Source organism: Anguilla anguilla, chromosome 1 (genome assembly GCF_013347855.1).
Source record: "Anguilla anguilla isolate fAngAng1 chromosome 1, fAngAng1.pri, whole genome shotgun sequence".
In the NCBI taxonomy this organism is placed as follows: Eukaryota; Metazoa; Chordata; class Actinopteri; order Anguilliformes; family Anguillidae; genus Anguilla; species Anguilla anguilla.
This window is the reverse complement of record NC_049201.1, coordinates 8,230,813-8,245,130: the sequence shown is the minus strand read 5'-3', so window position 1 is coordinate 8,245,130 and position 14,318 is coordinate 8,230,813. Positions and strand designations below refer to the sequence as shown.

General features: G+C 45.4%; 1 protein-coding gene across 11 annotated transcripts in view; it reads left to right on the top strand.

Annotated features, from left to right (window-relative positions):
• Positions 1-932: 932 nt before the first annotated feature.
• The window catches only part of smoc1 (SPARC related modular calcium binding 1), a 52,908-nt gene continuing 39,522 nt past the window's right edge, over positions 933-14,318 (top strand). For 10 of the 11 annotated variants that reach the window (XM_035391160.1, XM_035391138.1, XM_035391149.1 and 7 more), the window contains exon 1: positions 934-1,363. In XM_035391160.1, the coding sequence (XP_035247051.1) occupies positions 1,259-1,363 (105 nt within the window). In that variant the 5' untranslated portion in view covers positions 934-1,258. Of the gene's footprint in view, positions 1,364-14,318 lie in introns of all 11 variants that reach the window. The other variant, XM_035391168.1, reaches the window with a different exon arrangement.

Genomic DNA, 14,318 nt, shown 5'->3' with positions numbered 1-14,318 from the left:
GAATTAACAGCGCAATTCTGGCTTCGCCGGCTCTGCTAATTACCCACAGCGTCGATACGAGAAGCACGCGAGAATCCACCGCTCGGTAGATAACCGTTTTCAGTGAGGCTACACAGCGAGCATATTTCCATCCCAAAGGTGCACCACTGAATGAATGTGTATCAATAAGGGAGGCAAGAGAGGAGAGAGTAGACAGGAGAAAGAATACGCAGACAGCTTCTCGCGTCCCATCAGCCAAGCTCCCCTGGGGCTGGCCTCCTGATGTGCCCGTGACAGCTATTGACTTCAGATGTTTACCATTGTAAGCAGGGTAAAGGAACTGAATGATGAGGCAGCAGTGCTGGACGGCCCTTCCCACCCAAGAGGCAGCATTGTCCGTCCGTGTATGGGCGCGAGACCCTCTGGCCCCCTCTTGCTCCTGGCTTTATTTACGTATTCTTTTTTGAAGCCACCAAACGCGAAGCATTGGTTTAGATTAAGTTGGACTCGTATCCTTTCTAAACGCGCAGGCTGTTCGCCTTTTTGTCTGTAGGCTAAATAAAATAAAAAAAAAGTAGAAAAGAACCGTGGTGCTTGACTATAAGTAAACACAATTTTTTTTTGTGCGCAATAGCTTGAGATTCACGTTTCGTGCGCGTTTTATAAAAACACTTGAAAGGGGAGTTCCGGGAATAAAACGTTGTAGAAAAGAAACGACGAAAAAAATACTGCTACTATAAACACCAAAGTGACAATTACGTAAAACTATTACGCTGAAGTGGAGAAAGACATTTCGTACCACAGTTCCCCATTGTCAAGATACGATCACTTAAATAGTGGAGTTTTGAACAGAAGGGACTTTTAAAAAACGGATTCTTAAAGGCCATTGGGCCTTACAAGTGTCAGTCGCAAGTCTTTTTCCCACCTCCTTTACTTTTAAATGGGTCCCAATGGAAGTTGAGCCACTGAACCTGTGGAAGTCGCGAGGAACTCTGCTCTGCGCAGTGGATAAACTTTTGTCACTATGGTGACCACAAATTTATAAAATAAAATAAAAAACCCGGCACCCATATGACATGATGTGAATATAAATTAAAATATACCTAAATATAAAATAACTCTTACACTGAAAAGGTAGTTATTTGCGAGGGATTTTTCCCTTTTGAGAAATTTCAATCTTTCTTTTAAAAGGAACAAATAGAAAGGTGATACACACACGTGCAAATTAATACTGGCGACCAAACGAAATATTATTTAAAAGCCTATACCGCAATCAGCTATGTTTTTGCAGAATTTCGTCTTTTTAATTTTTTCATACTTTTTTGCGCTGCTGTTGGTATGTCATCTGCCTCGAATATCCGGACAGAAGTCAACCGGTCCACGGGTAAGTGAGACGACCGTTATTGAAATGAAATTGCATGTCTGTCATTCACCTCACTTTCGCGTTTGAAAATCCAGATCGGACAGTCAGCTGTATACGTACGTATGTGTTTGTGTCTGCAGACGTTTGCATGTCTTGCCTATCCTGTTTATCAAAGTAATTTTACATTTATTTGTGCGTCTCTTTGAGAGTGGGTGGCAACTCACTTGCGTTGAATCACAAAATTCTGTGAAAAGGTGTTTTAAGAATGCATACGGTAATTTTCCCATAAAGAAATACAGTACTGAACAAAATTTAAATCTTCTTCAAGTCTTGTTTATGAATGCTTATTCGACAGCAGTTATCGTGTAATTAAGTTATGTTGCGGTTTTGGAAAGTCAGTCGCCGTACAGAGGAATAATATACAGGAGGTGAACTGGATGATAAACCTTCCGAAGCGAGACTGCCGGAAGGCATTGGGATATAAGCCTAGGTAGAAACGCGTATAAATAGAGGAGCTGACATGTTGATGAATGGAAATATAGGTGCTGTGGGAAATATAATGTTCGCTGTCTCATAAATACGGCGCATGCACAGACCTCTGAGGCGACAGGACATTGATCCCCCCTGCCCTAAGAATCCAGACTGCGTTCCTGTCAGTGTCAGCACTTTTACCCCCCGAGTAGGCTATCATTATTATTATTATTATTATAATAATAATAATTATTATTCCTACTCCTGCTACCCCCAATGCTGCTCCTGCCGATGCAGTTAATTGGTCAGTGAAATATTATTCGGAAATGTTAATGATACGGGAGGGCACACAGTAATATTTGGGGAGAAGATGACATAAGGCTTCTGCCGTCCTAAAACGGACACGCTAACGCTGTAGCCGGGAATCGGAGTCACCCTGACGACGTCACGTGTGAGGTGAGCCGGTTGTTCCTCACTCTTGTCTTCTCGCAGCGGTGACTGTTGCTGCACGTGCGCCTCTGTAGGACAGGCCCCGGGAAGACAATAATTGACTGGGCAGGAGTCGTCTCAGAGACACACTGTGTTCCTTTTTCTAATTCAATTTTGCCCTGACATAATTTCATTTGGAACGCTGTGTGCCGGTTAACATGGACCTATTACATGTAGCCCCTGTATCGTATGAGAAATTGTGTGTGTGTGTGTGCGCGCGTGGTTGCGTGTGTATATGAATGAAAGAGAGAGTGTTTGTGCGCGTCCACGGGTGATGATCACTTTTGTCAGCTCTCTCTGTTGGGTTTGTTTCGTTTTCCTTTGTGTGTGTGTGTATGTGTGTGTGCGTGTGTGTGTGTGTGTGTGGGTGTGTGTGCGTGTGCATGTGTGTGTGTGTATATGTGTGCTGTGTACATAAGTTACAATATCTAAGTTTGCCAGCCTGATGACAGTCTTGAGGCATCAGATTTTCTGCACCACGTGGGTCTTACGTGATGCGGCATGCTCACTGCAGGTCAGATTTAGGAGGAGTAGTAAAGCTAACGTGAGGTTCATAAAAACTAAAATTGCATGATAAAAATGAATCATGACAGCAATGAACCTGGAGCCAAGGCTACAAGCCTGAAAATGAACCACGGGAGCATCTGTTCCAAGGCTTTTTGGCCACACCGGGCCACCGTATAAAGTTTGGACGCCACGAGGTGGACGCAGAGCGCGCGGAGACATCAGCGCTCCCGGTGTTACGCAGTGCCGCAGGTAGCGGTCAATCCGAGCGGTCCGTAGTTCTCTGGAGACCCGTCCAGTTCCCTGGTGCTCACGTTTAGGTTCCGTAGTGTTTGCGTTGCCTGCGCTTGCCTTGTCTCCATGAGAGAGATGTCCCGCATCAGCATCATGTTATGAGAAGGTCCTTCAATGGCTTGTCTGCAATGTAAAGCCATTCCCCCCCCCCGCCTCTCCACCCCATCAACCCCCTCACCTCCCTCCCATTCAACCCCCCCCCAAGAATGGCTTTACTGGGAATACAAGCCTTGAGCAGAGGCAGTTTGGTTCCTGATGACTTTAATGGGGGCAGGCTGTGGATTCTTCCACACCTCTTGTTAGCGAAGCACTTTCTCTGAAATGTAGTTCTCGACCATGAATTGGGATTTATTTCTTGCTGGTTTGGCCCTCTCCCAATGTTTTCTTTTCAATTACAATAAAATAAAATATAAAATTCCAACATCTCCAATGCTCTCACATGATTACAGTTCAAAAAAGGAAAAGGCATACAGGATTGCAATTATCCCAGTCGCACAAGTTCTGTTTGGCGTGCGTTGTAGATGCAATCAATTTCCAAGAAGGTATTGGGAAACGCTTCAGCCATCCTGCTCCACTTGCTGGTTTTCTGCCAAAATTCAAAGTTTAATCATTACATCAAGAGAAATAGGGTATGTGACCTCATATGAAAAAAGACAGAGTACTAAATTAAAAAAACAAATAAGCATTTCTCATGTCACCCCTCATCAGTCCTGAATAATTTCCCAGAGGTGTTTCTGCGAAAAGGGATTAAGTTGTAAGGAATTATGGCTGCCATTTATAAGAGAGGAAGTTTAGTGTGAAAGTTTGGAAAACATTCAAAGCTCTCTGATTCATTGCAAAAAACTTGCTGTTTTTTTTTTTTTTTTGAAAAATCAAACCTTTCTGACAGTAGATAAACTTTAGTTTTCTGTACCTCTATTTAAAATGTGGCCTAAAAGAAGCATTAATGTTATTTTCCCTCACTGTGGAAAACTGCACTTAAAGGAATATAAATCATTCCACAAACAGTAGATTTTTTTTTTTTTTTACAAAATGCTAATAGGCTGGTCACCCATTTATAAAGCAATTACTTCTAGTAAATCCATAAACTGTCATCCCACATGGCCAAAATGAACAGGCAAAGCTGACTCTTTCTTTCCTAAATTGTTTACTTATTTGCCCAGTCAAACAAACAGAGACCTGGAGTCCTTGCAGTAATTTAAACAACAACTGTGCGCCAACAAGGAGGAAGGCTATGGCTGAAAGCAAGCGTGTGTTTTTATCTTAGTTTTTTTCTTCTTCCTGAAGCTTCAGAACAGATTTAATTTTCAAAGTGACAGTAGACAAAAACAAGACAAGTTGCCTCTCATCCTTTCAGTAGAATGGATCCCAATAAAACCATATTGCACATTTATTATTATTTTTTGTTGCAAAGCTTATGCAGCACAGCCAGCGATAGATTGGCCGCCTGTCCAGCGTGTATTCCTGCCTCTTGCCCAATGCATGCTGGGATAGGCTCCAACACCCCCCACAACCCTGCTCAGGATAAGCGGGTATAGATAATGGATGGATGGATGCAGCACAGCCCTGCGCTAAAAAATGCGTTTTATTGTTACGTTTGTCGTTTTTTTTTTGTTTTCCCTTGCCACCTCTGGCTACAAGCCCAATGACTTCAGTATGTACGTGCGGGTTAGCTAATTTGTATTAGCAACAGCGGCACAACTACTGCCACACAGCACAAGAGCATTAGCTGATCCTACGGTGTGTTTCCGTGACCTGAAAACACTTAATCATGTGCACTACCCCTTTCTAGAACATTCAGTCATTTTATTATTGGCTGTACCTATAAAATATATATATGCACAGTAAGTGGAAATGCGCGCCCATGCTTTACGGCAGGTAAAAGTAGGAACGTAATGCAGACTCTCATCATTGCATTTTTTGTTATAATGTATTTTCAGGTTAGGTTTGGATGGCTAGAAAGTAATCACAGGCAGTGTCATGTATGAGTCAGTAATACCTTATAATTAGCTGGGTAGGCTCCGATTGCAGAGAAATTTATAGGACAGGTGCAGTTGTATAATTGCATAGTTAGGCCGTGTTTGAATTGAGACCGATGTTGATACAATTTATGGGCCTTCAAGAGAGGAGAAGAGTGCTCTTGGGTATGTTTGTCCCAGGCTAACAGTTCCACAGGTGCTAATAAGTAAAACCGAATACTAGGTTTAAGTATATATGGGTACAGATGTTCGAGTGTACCCCTAGCGTAATGGCCACAGTATGACACTGTGCAAACTGGTCACCGTTAATAAGATTCCCCTGTTGGGAAAGGTGTGGATGTTTATGTGACTCGGGGTGGGGTGAGACGGACCTCTATGGTTTTGTCAGACGGCTTATTGGCAGGCGAGGTGGGTGTGTCAACGTTCGCCAGGTTGCCTGCGGAGGTGGCGTGGAATTTGGTCTCAGATGTTGCGAGGTAGTTTTTGTATCTCAATCTATTCGAATGAAACTGACCGAAATCATGGCATGAAAAGGGGCATGCTGTTTTCGGAGGCTGCTGCGTCTAAACTAGATGCGTTCGTTCTTCAAATGGAGGCATTTGTTCTCATTGTCGTTTTGCAAATTACACATTTCCTGGAAAAAAGAGAAGCTTCCAAACTTCCAAAGCCTTAATATTTCCTGCTCTTTCATGTACTAATTTGCTGTTGTGTGAAATATTTCAACATGACAGTGGTGAGTAATCCTTGTGCTCTAGGATTTTTGAAGAAAAGTGTAGAGACTGATGGTGAGGTTTTTTTCCTCAGCTGCAATTGATCATGCCTTTGAAGCTTTATTGATTTTTTTTGAATGGCTCACAAGCTATGTTTGTGTCTTGATGCCTGTATCCTGGACGGTAATGGGGTCTGGCTACTTTGTTAGTTTTATTTTACATAATAATCATTTGGCTTATGCTTTAATCCAATGTCCCTTAAAGAATTTATTGTTATTATGGTTCTAATGATCATTAATAAGAATAGAGGATGGAGCAGGAGCTTTATGGACAGGCCGCTGGATTAATTGGGAAGTTGAAAAGATGAAGCCGAACAGAACCTGGCATTGCTGGGATGTTAGGACGTTCTCAGATGAAAGAGGGGGGCGAGGGGAGGGGGTGGCGGGGGCATACCCGGGAGAGGGCATCACGAAAGACTTTGCGAAAAAATCCATTAAAAGAACAAACGGAACAGCCTGGTGCGGGCCATGTCGAGCGCCGTGCCAGGACTGCATTCTCCCAGCCTGAGAAACCCCATCGCTGGCTTGAAGGCACCATCTCTGAGGCTTTTACGAGCTGCGGCACGAACGCTTCCCAAAACGCAGGTGTGAGGGGTTCTTCTCTATGCAATGCAGGTGTGCCGGGCTTCGTCTCTGTGCCATGCAGGTGTGCCGGGGTTCTTCTCTATGCCATGCAGGTGTGAGGGGTTCGTCTCTATGCCATGCAGGTGTGAGGAGTTTGTCTCTATGCGTGCGCTGCTCAATCTTTACTGAGATTCGGCCGGAGTGTAAGGAAGGCGGGGGGGGGGGGGGCGGGGGGGTTGGGGCTCAGAGCTTCGGCTGTCGGACGGAGGGGATGGGACAGAGAGCTGGGAGGGGTGAGGGCACTGAGTTTGGGGGGGGGGGGGGGGGCAGAGGGATGGTTGGGAAGGGGCAGGGGTGGGTGAGAAAGGGTGGGGTGAGTTTGAGGGGGCGGGGAGAGGGATGGCTGGGAAGGGGCAGGGGTGGGTGAGAAAGGGTGGGGTGAGTTTGAGGGGGCGGGGAGAGGGATGGTTCGGAAGGGGCAGGGGTGGGTGAGAAAGGGTGGGGTGAGTTTGATGAGAAGGGGGGAACGGCAGAGGAGGGCAAATCAGCCAGAGCTCACTGTCGATCTGATCGATCGAGTCTTTTTAAAGGTCATTTAAAGGCGTTTTCAAGAACCGCCAATTCAGCAAATGGTTTTCCTGCATGCCTGTGTGTCCAGCTGAGAGGACATTAAATAATATATGGCCCATTCTGGTTCATTTAAGATTGGCGAAGATGGAATAAAGCGTGATGTGACTGCATTCTCCATTGCAGACTGTCGTCCTGTACCGAAAACAAGGAGAATACACAGGCCTTGGTTTACATTTCTAAAGGAGAATTAGCGTGTACTCAAATACTTTCCCCTCGAATATAACCCGTCGCTGTCCTCTCTTAAAAGGAGATAATGGGCGCGGAAATAATTATACTGCTGTGGTATATCTCTGGATTTACATACGGTTTCGGAGTTTTTTTTTTTGGCGGGGGTGGAGGGGGGTTGGATGGCCCCTGACCATGTCCAGTGGAGTAATGCAGAGAGTATGTTTGGGGGTGGTGTGGGGGGGGGGGGGGGCGGGGGTGGGGTGGTGTGGGGGGGGGGAGTTGTCACTGCCGGGCAGTCTCAGAGCGCACATGGTGAATCACTCAGTCGATTTCACAATCCACACAGCTGCCTTCGCGCTCAATTGAAGGGGCGCTTAATCAGTGGAAATTAAAGGCAGGGACCTGTTTTATTTTAAGGCCATCTCTGTCCTCAGACTGATCAGCCAATTACGGGCACTCTTCACTTGCCCCTCCCTCCTGTGGGGCTCAAGGCGATGGTAGGACACGGCCCACAGAATGCTCACGCTGTCCAATCACTGGCTCGACCGGGGTTTGCGGTTTGCTGATCACACAGAGTAAGAAGTGGCTGTGCATTTGGGCCTACACCTGGTCTGCTTTTCTTGCTTTTTTCTCTCTCTCTCTCTCTTTCATTCTCTGTCTCATCTCCATGCTGTCACACTGCTTCTCCCTCCCTTTCCTTCTTTCGTTCACTCCATCTCTCCTCAGCCCGGTCACTGTGAGGAAATAGACAGATTAGGATAAATAAGCATGGCCTTACATCGGGGTTAAATCTATAATCCCCCACATTTGGGAGGATCAAACACCTCCTTCGCCTCCCGACACCTGCTTATTATTACAGGATTGTGCCGTTGCACAACTTCTCATCAGTGCTGTCCTTTGATTTCCCGTTAAGCCTGCTTTTCCTCGTCCATGAAATCCCAGATGGAGGAAGAAGTGTCGAATTGTGCATCAGATACCATGAGCAGAGATGAGTACTGTGATCAGGACATGGCATTAGCATCACAGAATGTTCCTGATCAAATTCCTCCTGCCAGTAAACAAGGGAACAATGCTATTATTGGTACTATTAATATTGATAATGTTGGAAAAACCAAAAGAAAGATAGATAAAATTTTCCCACTTACATACTATACAGGTATATATTATTTCTGTGTGAAGTACACTTTCCTTTCTGATAACAGTTGAAGGGGTACACAGATAGAGAGGTCGGAGTAGGGGACTGAGCTTTAGGAGTCTCTATACTGTGTAGACATGCACACTTTACACCTCCAGTGTGAAATCTTATCCCCGTGTGGTTGCCCGGTCGCAACACACCGATGCCTAAATTTGCAGGCAACTTTTTAAAAAAGTACACACTTTTTAAGGGGGGGGGGGCTTTTTCATGCATTGCTCTGCATTTTTTACTTTTTTATAACGTTTTGTAAAGAGTGTTAATTGAAACAATGTGAGAGGAGGAATTTTCTTTACAGATTTCCTCGAAACAGAATGCTAATCGCATCGCCGGACAAGTGTAATTAAATCAGGCCATTAAAACCACACACTGTACACAATCGGTGCTGGCATTAGCGAACTCTTTCTTCAGCAGTGTCCGCGAGGGAAAATATGTGAAATTTTGTTTGCATGATTTCATTTCTTTTTCTCCTCGGTGTTATTTCTCTTGTTGTTGTTCGGTCCACGGTGGGAAATGACTTCCCCACACGTTAGCCCAGGTTTGGCACGCGGAGTCCCCTCCTCCTTCCTCCAGATATAGCCCCAGAGCCAAATGCACTGTGCATGTAGCACCTCATGCACACAACATCAGCACCCCAGGGTCGTAAAGGGAGCCGTTTTCAACAGGAGAGAGAACGAGTGTTCCATGGAGGTGTTGTTAGCACTTAGCCACATTGTGTGTGTGTGTGTGTGTGTGTCTGTGTGTGTGTGTGTGCATGCGTGTGTGTATGTATGTGTATGTGCATGTTTGTTTTGCGTGTATGTGCTCGTGTGCATATGTGTGTGTATGTGCACGTGTGTATGTGTGTGTGTGTGTGCGCGCGTGTGTGTATGTGCATGTGTATGTGTATGTCTGTGTGTGTGTGTGTACACCCACGCATGTGTGCATGAGCGTGTGTGTGTGCACATGCATGTGTTTGTGTGTGCTCTTGTCTGTCTGCGTGTACCAGAACCCCATGTGTAATCTACTCTGATAATTCGTAGCCAGACTCTTAGTGCACACAGTACATGCTTGCAGTGCACATGGAGAAGCCTGGCTACTCAGTGCTGGAGCAGCAGGGAGACTGATGCTCGGGGTCCCTATAGCAACCCAGAAATCTGGCACCACGTCAAGTATGGAACTCTGAACCATCTATATAAACTTAATCAGACACACCTGGGTAGCCAATCAAGAAACTGTGCTAAAGACAATGATAGACTGCAGTGCACTGTACTGTAGGTGAGCGAGATTTCTTTTCTCTCATATACTGGGTAGAAATTTATGGGTGTGTTTTAGTAGAAAAACTGTTAAATGTACCTGATCCAACAGTTATAAAGTCAATTGGAACGCTCAGTTTTACAGCCACAGAACACCTATTACATAACTTACTTTTTAAGTGGTTTGGAACTCTTCGTTTTTCAGATAGATTGTTTTACTGTTTAGTGTTTTAAGCTGGACATGCAAGTTATCTCACACACGCACACACGTACACCGTTTGTGTAGTTTCTCCTGAGTTGTTGTTCAGCTGCAGTGGTTGAGAATGAAACAGGATTTGAGCCAAGGATTGTTAAAGGAGTTGTCTGGTAATCATTACGCAATGGTATTCTGTTTCTTTTTTATTTCTCGCGTTTTATGTGCGGTGGTAAATCTGCCATTTCCAGCGCTCCTGACTGCACGGGATGTGTGTTTCAGGGGAAATGGCTGAATTTGTTTCTGAGATCCTTCCAGAGGCTGCTGTTGTTCAGGGTCAGAATAATGGGGAAGCTTCAAGCTTTTATTTTGATGCTCTGGGGGTATTGATGACCTGTGACCTTGCGACTGGCACTGCTGCAGAGGTCACGTGCGTGTGTCCGTCCGTGCCTTGCTGTTGTTTTTTTGAGTCAGGGTGGTCAAACTCATCCCGGTTTTTTTCTGTGTATTTTTTGAGTCCATCCCTTTGTTGCCTGACAGGCTTTTGGAGGGGACAGTGTTTTCTTTTAGAAATCGAGATTAGCCAGGACAGTGGGGTCCCGGAGTGTCTGCGTTTTCTGGGCTGATTTCGGGTGATCAGTCCATCACCTGTCGTTGCAATCTGGTCCCACTGACACCTGGGACTGTCTGCCTGGTCTCAGTGGGCGTGTGGAATGTCTCTGGACGCTCGGTATCTGAAGTCACTGTAGATTATTAGATGGATTCGTCAAAGGTGTGACAAACTGCTGATAAAAACACAGAGGAAACCGAACTCAGGAGCGCCCCCAGTGGACGAATGAGGGACTTTCCCTTTCACTGTCGACTGTACTGTATTGTGACACAGAATGAGGACAGGGTTCGCATTGGAATGACACAGCTAATTTACCTCGGGTTGTTAAAATCCATCCCGTTCATCAAGACAAGTCTTTTTGTATTGCTTTTTTTTGTCAGGAGAAGTAGTAGTATTCCGTGATTTGAGTTAGCTGTGCTGCGATTAGTGATGACTTCATTAAACATTTTCAATAAACAAAGCTATGGTACAATGTAATTTCTGTAGTAGTAGCAGCTACTCTTTCAGCTACTCTTTTTCTTTCCTTGCAGTTTCCCTAATGCACATTTAGGTCATTTTCCCCACACTGTTGACTAGCATGAACGCCAATGCCTGACATTTTTTAATAGATTTCCCCCAAAACAATTAATTTGCTCAAAATTATGAATCAACAAAGTTACAAAGCTGCACGAACTCGCGACGGTGGAAACGCAGCTACTGTGCGGTTTTCGCCGCGGGAGGCGTTGTTCCGCCGCGTCAGATCGGTCACCCGGGACCCAGGAGGGAAGGATTTTTCTCTGGCAGCGTGGTTTACGGCCTCGCCGTGGCGGGGGTCACGTCTGCTCACATCTCTGTTAGCGGGCGGACGCCGCCGCCGCGCCGCGCTCCAGCGCCTCATGTTGGGGTTTAAGGTGGAACGGCTTCCGCCCGCCAGAGGTGCAGATGTTCGCGGACAGAGGTGCTCCGCACGTGTTTTTCCCCCCCCTCTCCTTTAAGTCGAGCGCCTTTTTTTTTCTCTCTCTTTTTTTTCTCTCTTTCTTTTTTCCTTTTTAACTGCTGCGCTGCGGCTGTTTACCCGACGCCCGGCACATGTGTTTGTGGAGGTGTTTGATCACGGGGGCTTGCACAACTAGCGATGGGAAGAGAGAAAAAAAGCATGAATCCCCCCCCCCCTCCCCCTGCCCCCCGCCCACCTTTGGGCCTCAGCTGAATGTACTGCTTATAACACAAGCTAATAACACAAGCTATCATCTCATTGCCAGTAATGTTTCTCTGATCGGGGGTTTTTACAGCAAACTGTGTGCTTTTCCAGTTAGTGAACATTTAAAAAAAAAAAAAAAAAATTACGGTGTTCTCACTGTGAGGGGTCTTCTGCTGTTTCCCTTATGCTGTAGTGTGTGTGTGTGTGTGTGCGTGCGCATGGTGGTGTTTTTTTTTTTTTTAACGAAATGACAATGCCCCGTCCGCCCCGCAGTGATTTGCTACCCTGTGAATTGAGTAGCAGGCAGCTGATGTTCTCCATATGTCACGGCCCTGTCGGTCACCAGGCCTGAACTCCAGTCGAGTATTTATGGAATATTCTGGAAGGGTGCCCGAGACGCTGTTTTCCACCGCCGTCCAGCTGAGCCGCGAGCTGATCGCTTTTTCTCGCGGAAGAGTGGTGTGGCATTCCTCCCCACAGGAGTCCAGACGGCGATAGAGTCTGTGCGTACAGGGCGCGTACAGGCCGTACGTTTCATTACATTAAAATAAAACAACAACAAATAATTAATGCTACACATGATGGTGCGGCGGCAATTTTTTGTTGATTATCTCTACGTTTCTCTCTTTGGCTTTTATGTTTTTTTTTGACTCAGAAGATGCTGATCTTGATGGAAGTTATTTCAGTGACATCACACCATTCCGCTGTTGAACACACAGAGTAAGGAACTGTGGAATGATGCGATGTCACAGAAATAGCTTCCATCAAGCTCTGCATCGTTTTTAAAATAATTCAAGTTATTAACTTAACCTTTACCCCAGTGGGTAAAACCAAAGGAGTATCAAGGAGCAAATATATATATATAATGTGAGAAGGGGAATTTGTCATGTTTAAAATGTGTGCACTTGACCGGAGTAGGGTAGAGCCAGCCTATGCTGAAGCCCTGTTGAAGTTCTGTACACGGCCCATTAAAACAGCCTGGTTTGGAAGCAGTTAGCTGGTACTGTAGTACTGGCACTACACACTGATTTAGCCAAAGTACTGCATTACATTACAGGCATTTGGCAGATGTTCTTATCCAGAGCGACTTACACAACGTTTCGCGTAGCATTTACATTGCTACAGCTGGATGTATGCTGAAGCATTGCAGGTTAAGTACCTTGCTCAAGGGTACAACGGCGGTGTCCTACACTACACTGCTGCCCTAAGGTACTACCTTTCTCTAGAATAACATATTTTTTGTGTGACTAAAATAAGCCAGTTGAGCCAGTTGAGAACAGTTGAAGAGAGCAGTTTAAGTTCAAATTAAGATCGTCTGCTGCATCATAATTTAGTTCTTTTTACTGTAGCTCCTCTCAGCAGAGGGGTCTCTCCCCCGTGAGAATGCTCGTATTTTCACCTGCCAGTTTTAGCCTCATAATTCAGTTCATGTACTCCGAGGAGGTCAGGCACAGATCTCTTTATTCACAGACCAAGTGCAATCTTACCAAGCCTTTCTGATCTTTTCTTTGAACGACTGCCTTTGTTCTTTGGCAGATTAAGCATTACTACTCTTGGGGGAAATAGTATGGTGAAGTGTACTTGAACAAGCACACTTTAGCACGCATGAAGTAAATATAAAATTGACTATTCCTCTGGTTAATGGTAAATGGACTGCATTTTATATAGCGCTTTTATCCAAAGCGCTTTACAATTGATGCCTCTCATTCACCCATTCACACACACACACTCACACACCAACGTTTAAAGGCTGCCATGCCAGGTACCAATCAGCTCGTTGGGAGCAATTAGGTGTTAGGTGTCTTGCTCAGGGACACTTCGACACGGCCAGGGCGGGGGATCGAACCGGCAACCCTCCGACTGCCAGCATGCTTTGGGCGAGAGGCAGGAATACACCCGGGAAAGGTCACCAGTCTGTTGCAGGGCACACACACCATTCACTCACCCACTCATTCCTATGAGCAATTTAGTCACTAATGCTGTTGCAGCATTATTTTTGGCAGATATGGTATAATAATCTGAATGAATGAATGGATGAACCATTTATTGTAATTATACACAGACATGTTTTATGTTAAACGCAGCAGCAGTGGTTTTCATTGTTTTTTGCATTGTCATTGTGTCTACTGCATCTAGCAGATGGTGCATCTGTACTGTACTAGTGAAATGTGCTGTATATAATTTGTAGAGTAGAGAAACTGAAACTGATGGGAAATGTGGCAATAATAGCAAAACTTCAGTTCTACTGGAAAGAGCTTATTTATTTATTATTAAGCTGAGGAAGCCTGTGTGGATTCTCAATCACACTTGGCAGAGGCAGAATTGTTAGTAACAGCTTTTGGCAAGTTGGGAACCGTGCAGACAGTGACAGATTCGGGCCTAAGCTTTCCACCCCATCTCCTACGGTCACATTACGTTTATGGGCATTCCAGAGCAACTTTTACACATTTTCACCCAATATCCATTTATAGTACAGCTGGGTAAATTACTGAAGCAATTCGGGTTAAGCGCCTTGCTCAAGGGTGCAACGGCGGTGTCAAACCTGCGACCTCTATGTCACAAGCCCAGCTCTCTAACCATTACACCGCACTGCCGCTCTTAACCAATGGCTGCGTGAGCGACTGGCCTATCAGCTCTGAGCGATGAAGAACAGAGCAATTGGCAATGGCCGATCTTTGCAGTTTCGCGCACGAAGCCC